A 15601-nucleotide genomic window follows, 5' to 3' on the forward strand; every position below is an offset into this window, starting at 1 on the left:
GAAATTTACGTCTTACAGAATATACCTCCACGTTTATGAATGAAAACCAATTAAACAAATTTACATTCTGAATAAGGTCCATGCGTTGTTATTCAACTAGGAAAATTAAAACGAAGGGTTCTAGTGCATTGCTTTTCCCCTGGAGGATCCTTAAATTACAGTTTCCTACAAGCATTGTCACGCAGAACGTGTCATCTTTGTTATCTCACTAATTGTCTTCCTCTTAGATAATTGTTTAAACGTGTGATGTAAACTGTTGTTGTGAATGTATATTTTCTATACATATAAACCAGTCGCTTTCACATTAAATAAATGTGTATATACATATATATATACACTCAATACTTGCAATAGATTATTAATGTTTCCAAAAATAGTGCAGAAACAGCTGAATTTTACACCCTGCTGAACACGTTTATTATATTTATTTAAATTCCACGAACGTAGCGAATTTACCAAATTATTACATACATTACGAGTTTATCATTAAACTTTACTATAATTCTATTTTATTTTAAAGTATAATAATGTTTACTGTTTCTAATTCGATAATACACAGTTTTATTTGAAAATTACGAAAAAAAAGTATTACATAAGTCGGGAATTTTATCAAATTACTACTTTAATATTTAACTCTTTCGTATATTTTATTACAAATATTACAAAAAAAAATTATCAGTAATATTTCGAATTCCTTTCGGGCCATTTTCAAAAAGTAGATACAGCAAAAATATATATATTAAATTTGAGAACCCGACAACTTATACCCATAACTCGATTCAAACTTCTGTAAAATTTTAAGGGTGGAAAAAATATCAACATTTATCGTTAGTAAAAACAAGATGAGTAAGCAGAAAATGAGTTCAGAATCCCATTTGTAAATTTGCAAGATGTAATTTCGGGGAAAGAAGGGGAAAAAAATACCCTTTCTGCATCGAAATCTCAGAAAAAGGTACATTTCCGAAACTCCACACTATCTGGAATTTCAAAACGGAAGAAGAAAACAGAAATGGAGTCAGTAGGAATCACGACTTTTTACATTTGGGATAAGTAAAGTGGAGAAAAGTGAAGAGGGGGAAAAAATAGGGAAAAAAGTCACATCATTCGAATGGGTCAGCTAGAATCCAAATCACGAATTCACTTTGCAAATCAAAGTACAAAAGAAAAGCTAAAAGAAAAGCACAAATAAAATATCTAACCCACTATAGACTTTGCCAAGTATACTTTAAAGGCACGATTTTCAAAACGTTAAGTTCATATATTCTTCTGCGATATAACCATATAATATTAAAATATAAACCGATTTTAACTCGGTTATCAAACATTTATTTGTAGTAATAAATGATTTACTAGCCTTTTTTTTAATTGTATATAGGCCTATTTTTTATACGATTAAATCTTCGTCGTTACAGCGAATTAACTAAACTTTTACGTTAAAAAATTGTTTATTTAATAATAAGTTTTATTAGCATTAAATGAAACGTGTGCACACTGATGAGTTTTATTTATTTGATTTTTTCCCCTCCTAAAAATAATATATCACGTGGTCAATTTTTTCCCGTGTCAAATTCGATGTTGGTTTATTAATTTCATTAATTAATTACAGTAAATTGTGTTAATAAAGTAAAGGATTTTTTTTCTTTTTTTTCAGATGTTTGCTTGGTAAAGAAAATAAATCTCTCGTTTAGTTACTCGTGTAATCAAATTTCAGTTATATTTGTTTTATTTTTATGGCATAATTTTCGTTAAATTTTATACGTTTCCCCCCCCCCTTCTAATTACGTTTAAACGTAAATTAAAGGGGGGGGTGAGAGAAATTGATGAAAATAGTCAGTTTGAATGCAAGATTTTATATGGACAGATTTTTAAAAATTCGCCGAACAGATTTGCAAATTTACATCTTTTGTTCTTGGAAAAACCATAATAAACTTTTCTAACATGCGAGATTACAATTCAAAAACGTTCAAAGGTATTCATTTTGAAGCGATAGAAGACTGTCATTTTGTAGAAGTGGGAAGAAAAATCCCTCTGTTTGTTGCAAAAATAAATTTTCCTGCAATTAATTACAAATAATAATAATAATAATAAATAAAATATTTTTAATTTTAATTTTTATAGCTGCTTCAGCGATGTGTAAAGATGGCGAGTTTCTTAATAACAGGAATGTCGGAATTTATTGTAGTTATCGACGACAAGTCGATGCTAGCAGGCATTTTGATATTGCCACTCGAAAATATGGCTAGAAGGAACTTTTTTCATTTTTTTTTTTTTTTTTTTTTTTTTAAATATCTTCCTTTAGAAAAGGGGGAGAAAATGGAGAAATTATTACAGATTGAGGAATGGCAATAGATTTTTTTTTTTTTTCGTTTCCATATGAGACCATATATGAATGTTAAATAAGGCTGGTGTGTCTTCCAGATAAAAGATTTTTCTAAGTTTAAAATGATTTTATGGATAAAATATGCAAAGTACTCTATTAAACGTTTTGTAAATGTGGTAGCACGACAGAAAAAAAAAATATGCAGATTTTTATATTAAGTTTTCTAAAAATACGTTTATGCTATTTGTTTTCTTAACGTGTGAGTGATAGAATATGCTTTAACAGTTAGAAATGTAGCGGATTTACTCGTACCTGGAGAATTTATACGTATAGAATTCGAGATAACATTATGTAAGTATAATTTTATCATCTGAACAGTTATACAGCTGCTTCGGTAATGTTTCATTTATGTAAATGGAAATATATTCTTTGTAACACAATAAACGTTACATTTAATACTCTACGTGTTACGTATTATTCCTCTCTTTACTGTTGCAACAGTGCAGCCATTGTTAATGCAATTGTAGACCTACGATTAGGAGTAATAAAAGCTTTACTCTTATATATATATATATATATTTTTTCCCTTATCCAGTGTCTCTCTTTATAGTTTTATTGTGTTTGTAGTTTAATGAGAGAACGTAATCCTGTTAACACTGCTTTGTTATTGCGGTAGACTCGAGAATGATAGCTAATCAGTGGATCTCATTATTGTGGACGTTAGAGATACGATTGAGAGATTAATAGAGAACCAGTGGACTGTTTGCATTGATATGGCAGCAATTGTGAAAGAATTATTAATTATAATTCCGTTTCCTTTAATACTCTCACCCTTTGAGTTAGTATAATGAAATATTTTATATGAAATATCCACAGAAATTGCATTTATCGAGTTTTATCGTTATAAAAAGAAAAAAAAAAGTATTTCTATAGAGCGAATCGGATGGAAAGTTGTATAATAAAAAAGTGCCAATACAGTTCCTCATTTCATAGCACGTGCAGCAATGCCATCCGCCAGTATTTAGAATTCGACAGATGACGTCCATGGCAAGGAAGCGTGAAAACTCCCATCATCCCACGGGCGATTTCCTCACTTTTTCCAATCCTTTGGAATGCTAGCGGAAACGGAAAATGAATTCCGGAAATTGTAAAGTGTTGAGTCAACCATTTCCAGTATTATTGGTTGTTAAGTAAATTGTATATACAGTTGAAAATAGTTTACTAAAAATACGAGCAGAAATATATATATATATATAAGGGGATAAAGGAGTACATAAAAAAAAATTGATTTAAAAATGAAAACGTTGAAGAATGTTGATGAAAATATACATAAGCTGTGGCGTATAAATATTCTTTAAAATATTCTAATATATTTTAAACCGATTAAGTGTTAATCCTAAAATGCGATTGCCATTTAAGAAGTCATTTACAAAGCTCTTTGCCAATTTTCATCCATTCTTAACTGCTTAAGGCTTTTGTTTTTTTTTTCCAATATTAAATCCGTTGTTAAATCTCTTATTCTATCTTAATGAGGATATTGACCATTGTTTTCTCTCTTTCCTTCCACCGAAGATTTATTAACAGAGAATTTAGCGACTGCTTTTAAGGTTAAATTAGGTAATAATCGTTGTTTTCGTTTTAAAGAATGCCGCAATTAGTAACACTTAAAGATCAATTGTAGCGAAATTCAATAAAATATTTCCCATCCTTTTTTTTAAAAATTTAGTCGAGTTTAATTTCCCTTAGCCAATAATAAGATATTTAATGTTAAGGTGTAATTTAATAGTTCAACCGTAAGAAGGAATTAGGAATTAAGAGGGAGGGAAGAAGATATCTTTCAAGGGATCAAATGATGTTTTCAATTGATCCTTTTTTATTATTATTATTAAAGGATATGGCATTTAAGGGATTAGATAATTCTTTTTTAAATCCGTTAATAAACTTTAGATTTAATCTTTAAGGTATCAACCATTGTCGAGATTTTTTTTTTTTATTTCAATGTGATATTTTCTGTTTGTAAATTTGAATAGAACACGTTGAAAAAATGGAGAAAGTAGTAATACATCAGCATTCTTTCCGCAGAAAATACTCATAAAATGTTACAAATGTATCCGAAGATCATTTATATTTTTTCATTGTCTCTAATAAAGTAACACTAATGACGAAAGTTAGGGATTTTTACAGCGAAAAGAGTCAAAAAGATGAAGAGTATGGCAACATCACTATTCATTCATATTCATTTTCCTGTCTTTTGCAGATGGTAAAATCAGTGCCAGCTACTCTTGTCAGAAACAGATACAGATGATAGAAGGACATTTGTCAAGTATGAAAAATAAAAAAGTAAAAAAAAGAAAGCTAGATAAAGAAAAAAAAAAAAGCCTTGCAATTCGACACGGAAGTATGAGTTTTAGAACTATCAGAAAGAAAACATGACACTAACTAAGAAGCTGAAGAATCCCAGGAGTAATCACGTTGCTGAAGGTGCAGTTGGAAATGGGAGAAGTAAATTTATTGTTTTTTATAAAAAAATAAAAATAAAAAAAAATAACATTTCCAAATGGTGTACACCTGCAGGCCAAGACGACAAAATGAAACAACATTTATAACTCTCGAGGGAGTAACAAAAGGATTTTGAAAGGACCAAGACATCTTCGGATAAGAATAAGGAAAGAAACGACATGTTAGCTATTCCCAAAAGTATATTACGATGTTTCAAATGTGTTTTTCTAATCCGGAGTTTTTTATGATTTATTTAGTAAAGTGAACGTTTAGTCTCATACTCCGAGGAAAAGATGATAAATCATTGGTATTTGTGTTGATCACTTAAGAAACCCAATAATTTCTCATTTCCTGGATACAGTTCGGTAGAGTAAAGTTGTGTTCAATTTAACGAAGTTAACCTTTTATTAAGTGCTGTAGTAGAAAGGCTCTTACAATGGCGATAAAGCTGAAAACTGGATACAAAGTGGCGATCGTAAGTAATACGTCAACACCTTTTCTAGAGGATCGGATTGCGCCAAGAAACTTCGTAACTCCAACCTATTTAATATACTGATGAGAACGTGTCTAGAACTCTAATGGGAGCCATTAGTGTTTTATGAGTTCAAAACGCCTTTGGTGAATTTTAGTAACTGAAGTTACTAGCATATCGATGAAATTCGAAGATTGCCACCTTTACAAATACTTCAACACTGACCACGAAGAGACTAATGAAAAGATGAAAGCGTGGACATAAGTTAAAAATTTATTAAAAGGTAAATTTAAGATTGTAATGAAGAGATCTTAAGCACGGAGTGAATGGCTAATATAAGAAGATTAGTACCAAATTTTACATATGTAAGAGCGGCAAAGCTTTCATCTTAGATGTAAATTGCCATCATTTAACGTAAAATGTGCAGCATAAAACAAATAAATAGATGAAACACATCACCTCCAGGCTATATCGGTAATTTATTTTGAGAGATAACTTATTTAACGAGACAGAAAATTTGTTTCGAAACAAATGAAATTATTCATTAATCTGGAAATCCTAAATTATGTCGATCTATCCCAAATATCCTCCCGAAAACCTTGTTACCATTAAACTTGGGAATTCTTTTTTTGCTATAAACTGCATCCTCAGGCAACAAAAATTCTAATAAAAGGTACCGAATGAGAATTCTTACAATGGTAAATTTTTCTTCGTACATTCTATTTATTTGTGAGGCAGCAAGTGAAAGCGAAGAAAAAATAAAAATAAAACAAGTTTCCACCAAAAAAAAAAACTGTTCAGTTTTATGATTATGGAAAGTTTCCCTCCTTATGAACAACTTAAGAACGGAAGACATTTTGAAGTTATAAGTTCAGCTGGAAAATCTTTATTGAAAAAAGGGGGTCCCTTCCCAAACTGTTGTACTTTATGTATATAAAAAGACTCGTTATATTGATGATTTCTTTTCTTGTTCACCCATCGTGATTTTTATTTTTATTTTTTATTTTTTTCTTGCTTGTAACAATGGATCAGAATGGCAGTACTAAAAAATGTCATCGAGGAAAAAATACGTGATTGATGACAATATAAGTTTTGTTCCTCACTCGACAATACACGATTAGGAAAAATTTAGTATAAATGACGTATCTTATAGATTGAATTTCACAATAAGACGATAATTTTTTAATAAAGTTTTTTCCTTTTTTTTAAATCCTTTCAATGAGAAAGACTATTTTAATTTTATACAAAAAGAAATGCTGTTTTATTATTGATACGTGTAGATGTTTTGTTTATTATTTAAAAAATATCATTTTAATATCTTTTATATTTTTTTAATAAAACTATTTAAAATTTTTTATTAAGATCGAATATTCATTTTTTAAAAATGATATTCTGCATTCATTCTTAAATTAAAAATTTTTTTTAATGTTGTGCTTGAGAATTAAACTTTACTTATGTTGTTATTTTATAAGAGTAGGGTGTCTAGTTTATATTATTTATTTATTATGGTTGAAATCATGGGCATATGAGACACGCCATCTTAATTACTCCACCGTTAACCATTGTCTCCTAACAATTGCTCCTTAATCAAATGTGCCCATATTTGGTTAAGTGGAAGCGGTGAATTTAGAAATATGGCACCCCTAGGACTATATGCAAGTGCCCCAAACTAATAGTGCCATTTTTGTACCGAATGATTCTATTTTATAATTTTTAATTCTGTGTTTTTACAGATTTTTTAAATATCGAAAGGGCTGTTGAAAATTTGCCATTGGTAATACCACGCTGTTCATGAAAACATATTCATATATTATTACACCCAACTATGCCTTTTTTGTTTCTACTTAAGCTTTTAATTTGCACTAATTCCTTTACGAATTGCTCGCTTTGCCTGATTGTTTTTTGCCTTTGTAGCCCGAATTTGGAATGGTATTTGCCTCCTTCTCCCCCGAGTGATACACCGCAAGGTTAAAATTCCTATCAAGAAATTAGAAATTTTAGTGGTTTTAACAAGTCGTGCTTCAGTATATTGTTTTATTTTCATGGGATCTCCCATGAAAATAAATTATGAAGTCTTTTACAAAGTTGGCAATAATTTACGGATAGATTCTTCCACAAAAACGTATGAAAATGAAAAAGAAAATAGGAGAAATGAACTGATTTCAATGATATAATTAATTTATATGACTTCATTATAGATTATTTTTAAATTTTTATAACTTTATTATTATTATTATTTTATGATGTAAAGTTAAATATTCATTTAATAAGAGATATAGCTAATAAATTTCACTATTATCGCTATTAAAACTGTTTTATTACCATTACAATCATTAATAAAGTCTACCGGATAATCAAAATTTTCGTTAGTTTTGTCAAGAAACACCGTTTGATTAAAATATATATATATATATATATATATATTAGTTTACAGTATTTATATTTTTACCCACCAGTGACCGAATGGACAAAACCACAGAATAATGGTAGTTTTGTAATGGGTTCGTGCCTCGGTGTTTACCGGGCTTTCTTCACGTTCGTAACACCTGTGTAGGGCCCAGTTTACCACAGAAAGTCCTCCCAGGAGGCATACCCCCTCGGGAGATCTCCCGCGAGTTGTGTTGCCTTATACTAACAAACAAATTTCATTTTTTTTTTTTTTTTAAATCGTTAAACCGAAAAAATAATAATAATGAAATAAAATCGATTTTTAAAAAGTCGTCACAATTATCTTAGCGATAAAATAGAATTAACCCGTTCACCTTTAGGAAAGAATAAGCAAATTGACACACGTATCGAGCGAAGGAAATCTGATAAGGTTTGACAAATTTCTTCAATTTTTATTTCCCGTCGCTTTCATCGCTAGGCATTAAAAAAAGAAAAGCGCTCCCATAACTAATAAATATAAATTATCGATGAAAAAGAATGAATGGATAGAACTTTCTTTCCTGATAATTCCGCAACAGTTCATTTTAAACTCTTTTTAATAACGCTAACAAGTACGGAGATGGAGTCTAGTTCGGCGCCTGTGAAGTAATTGTGCATTGAAGCACCAATTGTTTCACAAGAACAGTAATATTATTTGTTCTCTAGATATTCATTTTAGTTAAAAAAATAATAAAAAAAAGAATTATCAGCCTTCTGTCATATTCTTCTTCACTCGCTGTTTACATATTACAGAGAGTTGTAGTGGCCACGTGTTGCATAATTGTTTATTCACTTTAAATTCAAAACGGGAATGCACCAGATTGATAAAAATGAATATGATTAAAATCTACTTTATAGTGTTTTTTTTTATTAAAATTGATTTCGAAAAAATAATAATTTTATATCCTGTTTACTCTTTCGTTTTTTTAATTTAATAATATAATAGTAAAACGATTAAGTTTCGCGTAATCTTACTGTTTAAATATTAATCAAATGTATTCGTTTAATAAATAAGACTTTTTTTTTTAATTTATAATCGTTTAAATCTTTCTAACAGCTTCTTAAACGTGAGATTATGTAATAAATAGTTTATTACGTTCGAATAAACTTTAATCCAATATTCAAATTTGCATACGTTTGAAGTGCAGATTGAAACAAAGTGTCTGGCCAAGTCGTCTTAAATAATTTAAAATAAAATAATAAGATTTAACGAGTAAAAACGTGGCAATTCCTAGTAAAATTCGGTAATTATTTCACGTGTGCCACCAAAAAAACCGAAGAACAAAAAGAGAACAAAAAATATTTACGCTATAACTAATAAATAAAGAATAATCTTAAATATTCATGAGTAAAAAGAATATTTCTTTGTTCGCAGGAAATTACTTTTATGGATCCGAAACTCTGATAGGCTACATAACAAAAGGACTAGCCAAAAAAAAAATCCTCCAAAAATAATTTTTATTTTATGGGCTATTAATATGCTATTGAGTGTTTAAATTACTTCATCTTTGTAATATTGGTGCACCCAATATGGCCATCGCATAACTATATTGATCTTCTTTGGCTTAAGTACAGGAAGAAGAAGAGAAAGAAAGGAAAAAGAAGAAGAAGAAGAAGAAAAAAAAAAGAGAATAGACAAAAGTGTACAGCCATAAAATCCAAACATTTGTTAGGATTCTGTGAGTCAGCGTATTTCAGAAGAGCTAAACCTTTCATATTTTAGTAGACAACGTTGTGAAAAGTTTCAGATTTCGGCAATTTAAATCCTGTAATGATTGCTTTCCTTAACAATATCACATTTCCGTAGCGAAACCTTTTCAAGCTTTTCTATCGAATAATAAATCATTATCTCGTAAATTCTAATAAGTAATTGAATTAAATTTCTGCTTCCATTTTATAGAGAAATCTTAAAGCAAACAGTTATTTCTGTTATCGATTCTGACTTGTAAAAACTAAAGATGATTGGTATTAAAATTAAATTATATAAAATATTACATTTTATTTCTCAATTAAAAAACAAAAAAAAAAGAAGAAGAAGAAGATAATTAACGAAAATCTGGATAAAGAGAAGGAAAAAAGAAGATAAATTACTGAATTGTCGAGTAAATTTTTACATTTGTAATTTTTACTTTAACAGGTAAAGTATCGGTCGAAAAATGACCTTTTCTCGAGATTTTTTTTATATTTTTAGACTTAGGGGGCCTTGAAACATCGAGAAATGCAAATGTATGAGTGTTAGCGTATTTGTGGAAAAATTATTATTATTATTTTTTCATCCACTTTGAAGCTTAATAACTCCTCTGCATTTTGTCTAAAATTTATGAAATTTTGCACAGAGATTTGAGCATTAGGAGGGAATGTTTCTAGAAATTTTTATAAAAATCCAACTACTGGTTCGTGAGATATGGCCCCACTTCCTTAATATCTACCGAAATAATCTGAAGACTTATAAAGGTAATGGTAGCAATTATTGAGGATGAAAACAAGTAAAGAATGCCAGGAAAGTGCCATCTTTTTAAACAAACCGAAAATAACTTTCGTGAGTAATAAATATTCATATAACTTTAACACTATTAAGAATTAATATATTTAATCGATAATAAGAAAAAGTAACTTTTTAAAGTTTAATCACTGAGAATATCCGATAAATTCATTTCACTGCTACTACCTTGCCGCATCTTTATCATTATTGAAAAAGAATTGATTTATGATTTTTTTTATTAATTAATATCTACAGTAACAAAGAGAAATTACAGAAATTTCATTAGTAAAAGAAAAAAAAACACAAGCAAAAAGATTTAGTGCAAGAAATTTCATTACTTTCAATACAAAAGAATGAAAACGTGCAACAATTTCTTTGGGTCTTCAATTAAAAAAGTCACTAAATATAATAGGAAAAGTAATTAGTTCCTAAACTAAAGACAAACAGCCAAAGCATAAATAGATTTTAAGCTCAGTAATTCGATGGAAGGGCTTTAGGATACTGAACAAACAACAATGTTTTACGAGTTGCATACAAAGGATTATATATCGCTTAATCTTCCTTTCTCTACTATTTTGCATCATGTAGAAAGTCTCTGATATTAAAATATTCCAAAGAAAAACAATTTCAAGAACTTGTAGAATGAAGTTTTTCTCCACTTTTTAATTATTATTTTAACTTGTTTATCAATTATTAAATGGCATTCTTCGATAGGAAATTGAGGAAGGTAATTATAAAATGAAATCATCACTCGGCTGAAACTAATTCAAACTTGAATATACATATCTAATTTAATATTAATTGTGTTATAATAATATTTTTGTACGCTTATAAATCAAATATCAATATTTATAAAGAGATTATTGATGTATTTGTAATTGTCTTTTCATATTTTGTGAGTAAAATAATAGTAATAATAATAATAAGGAAAAATGCTTTTAAAATCGTAGACTTAATTAATTATCATAATAAAATTAAGCTTATAATTAAAATCTTAAAGTAAAAAAAAAAAACAATTAATAAATTTTAATTATACTTATTTTTGAAAGAACAATTTTCAAAATTTATGACAAATTTTTTGAGGCCACACCTGCATTATCAGAATTAACTTTTGGTTATAATAAAGTAAAATCTATTTAAATAATAATAATATAATATTTAAAAATGTAATATATATATATATATATATACTAATTTAAAAATAATTATTAATCAGTAGTTTTCCGAGCGGTTCCCCCCCAAAAAATGTGACGTACATTAAATCGATTTTCTAATTTTATATGGAATTTTAACCTATTTTGACCACACCTGCATCGTCATATTCGTTATAATACTTTTAATGCTTGATGTATCATTTGCCCTTTTAGAAGTTCTAACAACTCTCCACGGTCTACCTTACTTTCTCTATAATTTCAGGAGGGTGATAAAGATAGGCCCATTGGTCTCCTTTCCCAGACGTAGGCCCACTTATCGAGCCTTTCCATCTTTAAAGATACCCATGATTAATTATACGGAAGTGTTCGATATTTCCAATAATATTGAAAACTAACTAAAAATATCCTTCGATTGATTTTCTTTTCTTAATATTATTATTATTATTATTATTATTATTTTTACAAGTCCTTGAAAATCTAATTACGAGATAATATTCCCCATTCTCGCCATATTTAAGAGTTATCTTGAAAAGTAAGGATGACTTTTACTCGACTTTGTTCAAAAATCGAACGTAGACAAATCCTTGGACCAGAAGGGTGTGTCGCAGTAAATGCACAAATTTAGTTCAGTCAATATTCCAGGAAGATCAAAGAATATTATTTACTAGATACGTTTTGTATTAATCTATGTAGTTAGACCTCCCCCCTTTGTTAAGATCCCATCCATCCTATTGAAGAACTTAGTATAATATATATATACTTGTACTGTATACTAATTTAAACAGAATCAAGTATAACATCGAATGATCGTCGGCGCAGCAGAAATTATTGATTGACACTTAGAGAAACTGGGTCAGCCATTTCTTTTGTAGATAGGGAAGCGGCGTCATCGTGTCGGTGAGGAACGTTGTCATCATTCGTGTTATATATATATATACGCCATATATAATTATATATATATATACTGTACTTACATACGTACAGGCTCTAGCTTTACTCGCTGTAACGTGACATTTAACGCGCAATATTATCACCTCTACGGAACTTACTGGCTTCACATTAATTCTGCAGATTACCTCACAGGCGGATATTTACACAATTTAATTATATAAACAATACAATTCGTGTAAAATTCGACGAGAAACACAGCTTTTAATATAGTCGACTAAAAGGTTTTTGTTTATCTACGTCACGATTAAAAACCCCTCCCGTATAAGGAAAAAGGGTGGAAAATTTTGAATATTTTTTCGTGATAATCTCTATTTCGCATTTAACACATTAAAAAAATAACCACCGAAACGGAATGAGGTCAATCAATAATTCATTTTACGTTTTTTTTTTTTTTTATTTTTTATTTTTATAAAATACCCGTTCTTAGAAAATATCCTTGCCAAGTAAGGCAGTGAAAGCAGAAATCATATACTGCACCTAAACAATTTTTTTTTTATACGCGATATAATAATATAAATTTATTAAATTCGAATATTTTTATTATGTATATCGGATAGTTTTTACATTTATCCTTTTTATTACTAACAGAAAAGGTAACTGCAGCTTGACGTTATTATCACATTCGTCTATATATAGTTCATTTATTGATTTTACCTGTGACCGAACCGCCTAGATATTGTATAAATTTGATCAGAAAAATATATATATATATATATATATTTATCAATCGTATATATTTAATGGTTTAATTTATATATTTTAATTCAAGTTTTATGGAAGATTTCTACAGTAAACTTTTTTAAATAATCACTTTTATGCACCAGAATTTCATTTGTGGATTTTTCTTTTCTTTTTGTAGTTCTTCAGTGTAATGGAATTGATGTCTCTCCTCTCACTCTCTCTCTCATAAAGCACTAAGTAAGTCTAAAGATATATTGAAGATTTGATACATTGTGCCTAAGGGAGGGAAAGAATGCCACATAACAAATGCACAAAACAAGTTACATGTATTTGTTGACATTCGCTACTGTACTTTTCTCAGACTGGACATATAAATCAACCGTTATAACTATTCTTCTTAATTTAAATGTCTTACCTAGAATGAATTTTCTATCTAAATTTACCGTATTATACTCGTTGGTTCATTAAGTGAAGTCATCAAGTATTCGATATTATTAACTGATTTAGAAATAAATAAATAAATAAAAACAAAAAAAATTGCTTATACTTATACATTAATTTATAATATCATAAAATAATATTTAGTATACAAAATCATAAAAAAATATATATATATATTCTTGGACTTTACACATTAGGAACAACGACTGTTGCCAAATAATTTACAGCAATAGAAGTGGAAATTCGACAGAAGTTTTTATATTGCTTTTGAAAAGTACTTCACCGCTAACAAATATAAAGAACTTCACAGAAAATAAAATATTACAGCCTATTCTACATTAGTCCAATAAAAATCAGCCGAATAATTAATTAAAAATCCAGAGAGCTTTTAACTTCCCCACTTTTCTCTTTAAACCTCTCTAATCCACCCATTCTTTTAAGTACACAGCAGCTGATATGGTTCCTCGTCTCGAACAAATTGTATGACACGAGTGGGTGCCACATCTTTTTATTGTCGTCGAAATACCTTTTTTAAAATCTTTTAACATCTGTCTTGGGCATCTGCCGAAAAAAACCTGCCCAGGAACTTAATATAAAACTTATTATATGCGCCAGATTAGTTATCGATGGACGAGATAACAAAATTACTTTTCCTGCTGGCCAATAAAATCCTCTAGGGCGCGAGAATAATTTTTGACTTCCGAAACGACTAATGCAGTGTTTTCAGACAAATGAATTAATGACTGTAGTTAATAATGATTATCGAATGAGAGAAGATTAGTGTTCATTCTATACACATACGCTCGGATGCCATACTTTCATTTGCTATTCCCATAACATATCCATCATTCCGACCACTAATTTCCGCCTTAAATCTTGTCCCGGTTAGTAGAAAATAAAGTAATCAAGTAATTTACAAAGGGAGAGAGCTCCACCGTAAAGGAGACCGGCCCTATATACAGTTATCAAAATTTAATGCAACAATGAACCCATTAATGACGTCAGCGTATAAGATGCGGTCAAACCTACCTTAGAGAACTCCTGGTTGTTTTGAAGCGCTTCGTATACAGTTTCGGCCAAACAATTCGTTCCGGCCACAAGACACAATACAAGAAGTGACCACATGGTCCTAACACCACACACACTCCCTTCTCAACACCGTACACTATGGCGCAACGAGAATGGGACTAGCTGCAGTCAAGAGACGCCGAAATACTGCAGATTTCCCACACTAGAGGGAACCACTAACACACCCGCAGTCCCTGCATTCATAGAAACGTCTGAAGTTTCCTTTCGTACTCATTCAATATGATGGATTTGCAACTGGCTAAAATATTCATTTACTTGCTACTACACACCATATAAAACTTTCAACTCTTATTTTTCTTTCTTTATATATATATATATATATTATAGAAATGCGTGCATAATAATGGTAAGCTCTGCGCCTTATCCTCTTCTAGTGAACTTGCCTATTATCTCTGTACTTAAAGAAATGAACATAACGATGCGCTTTGCCATTACCAGACTACATTCTTTACCTTTGCACTTAAATATAAATATAATGATACGCTTTGGATAACTTTATTCCATTAGTAGAATAAAGCTTAGAGGTCTACCGATCTCATATGAAACACATTAAAATATGAAAGATTGCTCTGCGTATTCGTGCAGTGTTCTCCATGTTAAAAGTATTTTAAAATTCTAAGCATGGAATTTCACAATATACAAATTATAAAATACTTTTATAAATATCTTCTTCCTTAAACTGCTGTTTTCTTTGTTAAAATACCAGAATTTTTTTTTAACGATCGTCATTAAAATAATCCTTATTTTAATACACTGAATCTAATGCATTTCTGGTGTATTTTAATCTATATTCGAAGTATTATAATACTTCGCGTGGTGTTAAAAAAAAAAAAAAAAAAATTTTAGAACACGATAGATGAAATTAATTCTTAATAATTTAACATAATTTTTATTCTATATATTCCGTATTCAACATATATATATATCTTGAATATAACGGCGTCATTTAAAATTATATCAGCATCGTAATTCCCACGGTGAATATTTTTACATTTTATGGTGCATTACTATAATATATTGAAAAGAGAAAATACACGAAATGTTACACATATTTATTGCTTACATATTTACTCAAAGCATTAGTC

The 15601-nt window shown here is 29.3% G+C and overlaps 2 protein-coding genes across 3 annotated transcripts in view; one reads left to right on the forward strand and one right to left on the reverse strand.

Annotated features, from left to right (window-relative positions):
- Fas1 (fasciclin 1) overlaps nt 1–14636 on the reverse strand; it is a 96403-nt gene extending 81767 nt beyond the window's left edge. Inside the window, exon 1 of one of the 2 annotated variants that reach the window (XM_067288504.1) lies at nt 14457–14636. In XM_067288504.1, coding sequence (XP_067144605.1) covers nt 14457–14552 — 96 coding nt within the window. In that variant the 5' untranslated portion in view covers nt 14553–14636. The remainder of the gene's footprint in view (nt 1–14456) is intronic. The other variant, XM_067288505.1, reaches the window with a different exon arrangement.
- The window catches only part of RpL8 (ribosomal protein L8), a 263507-nt gene that overhangs the window by 206013 nt on the left and 41893 nt on the right, over nt 1–15601 (forward strand). The gene's annotated exons all lie outside the window — the stretch shown is intronic.

Source organism: Centruroides vittatus, unplaced genomic scaffold (genome assembly GCF_030686945.1).
Source record: "Centruroides vittatus isolate TY-2023 unplaced genomic scaffold, ASM3068694v2 scaffold_861, whole genome shotgun sequence".
NCBI classification, from domain to species: Eukaryota; Metazoa; Arthropoda; class Arachnida; order Scorpiones; family Buthidae; genus Centruroides; species Centruroides vittatus.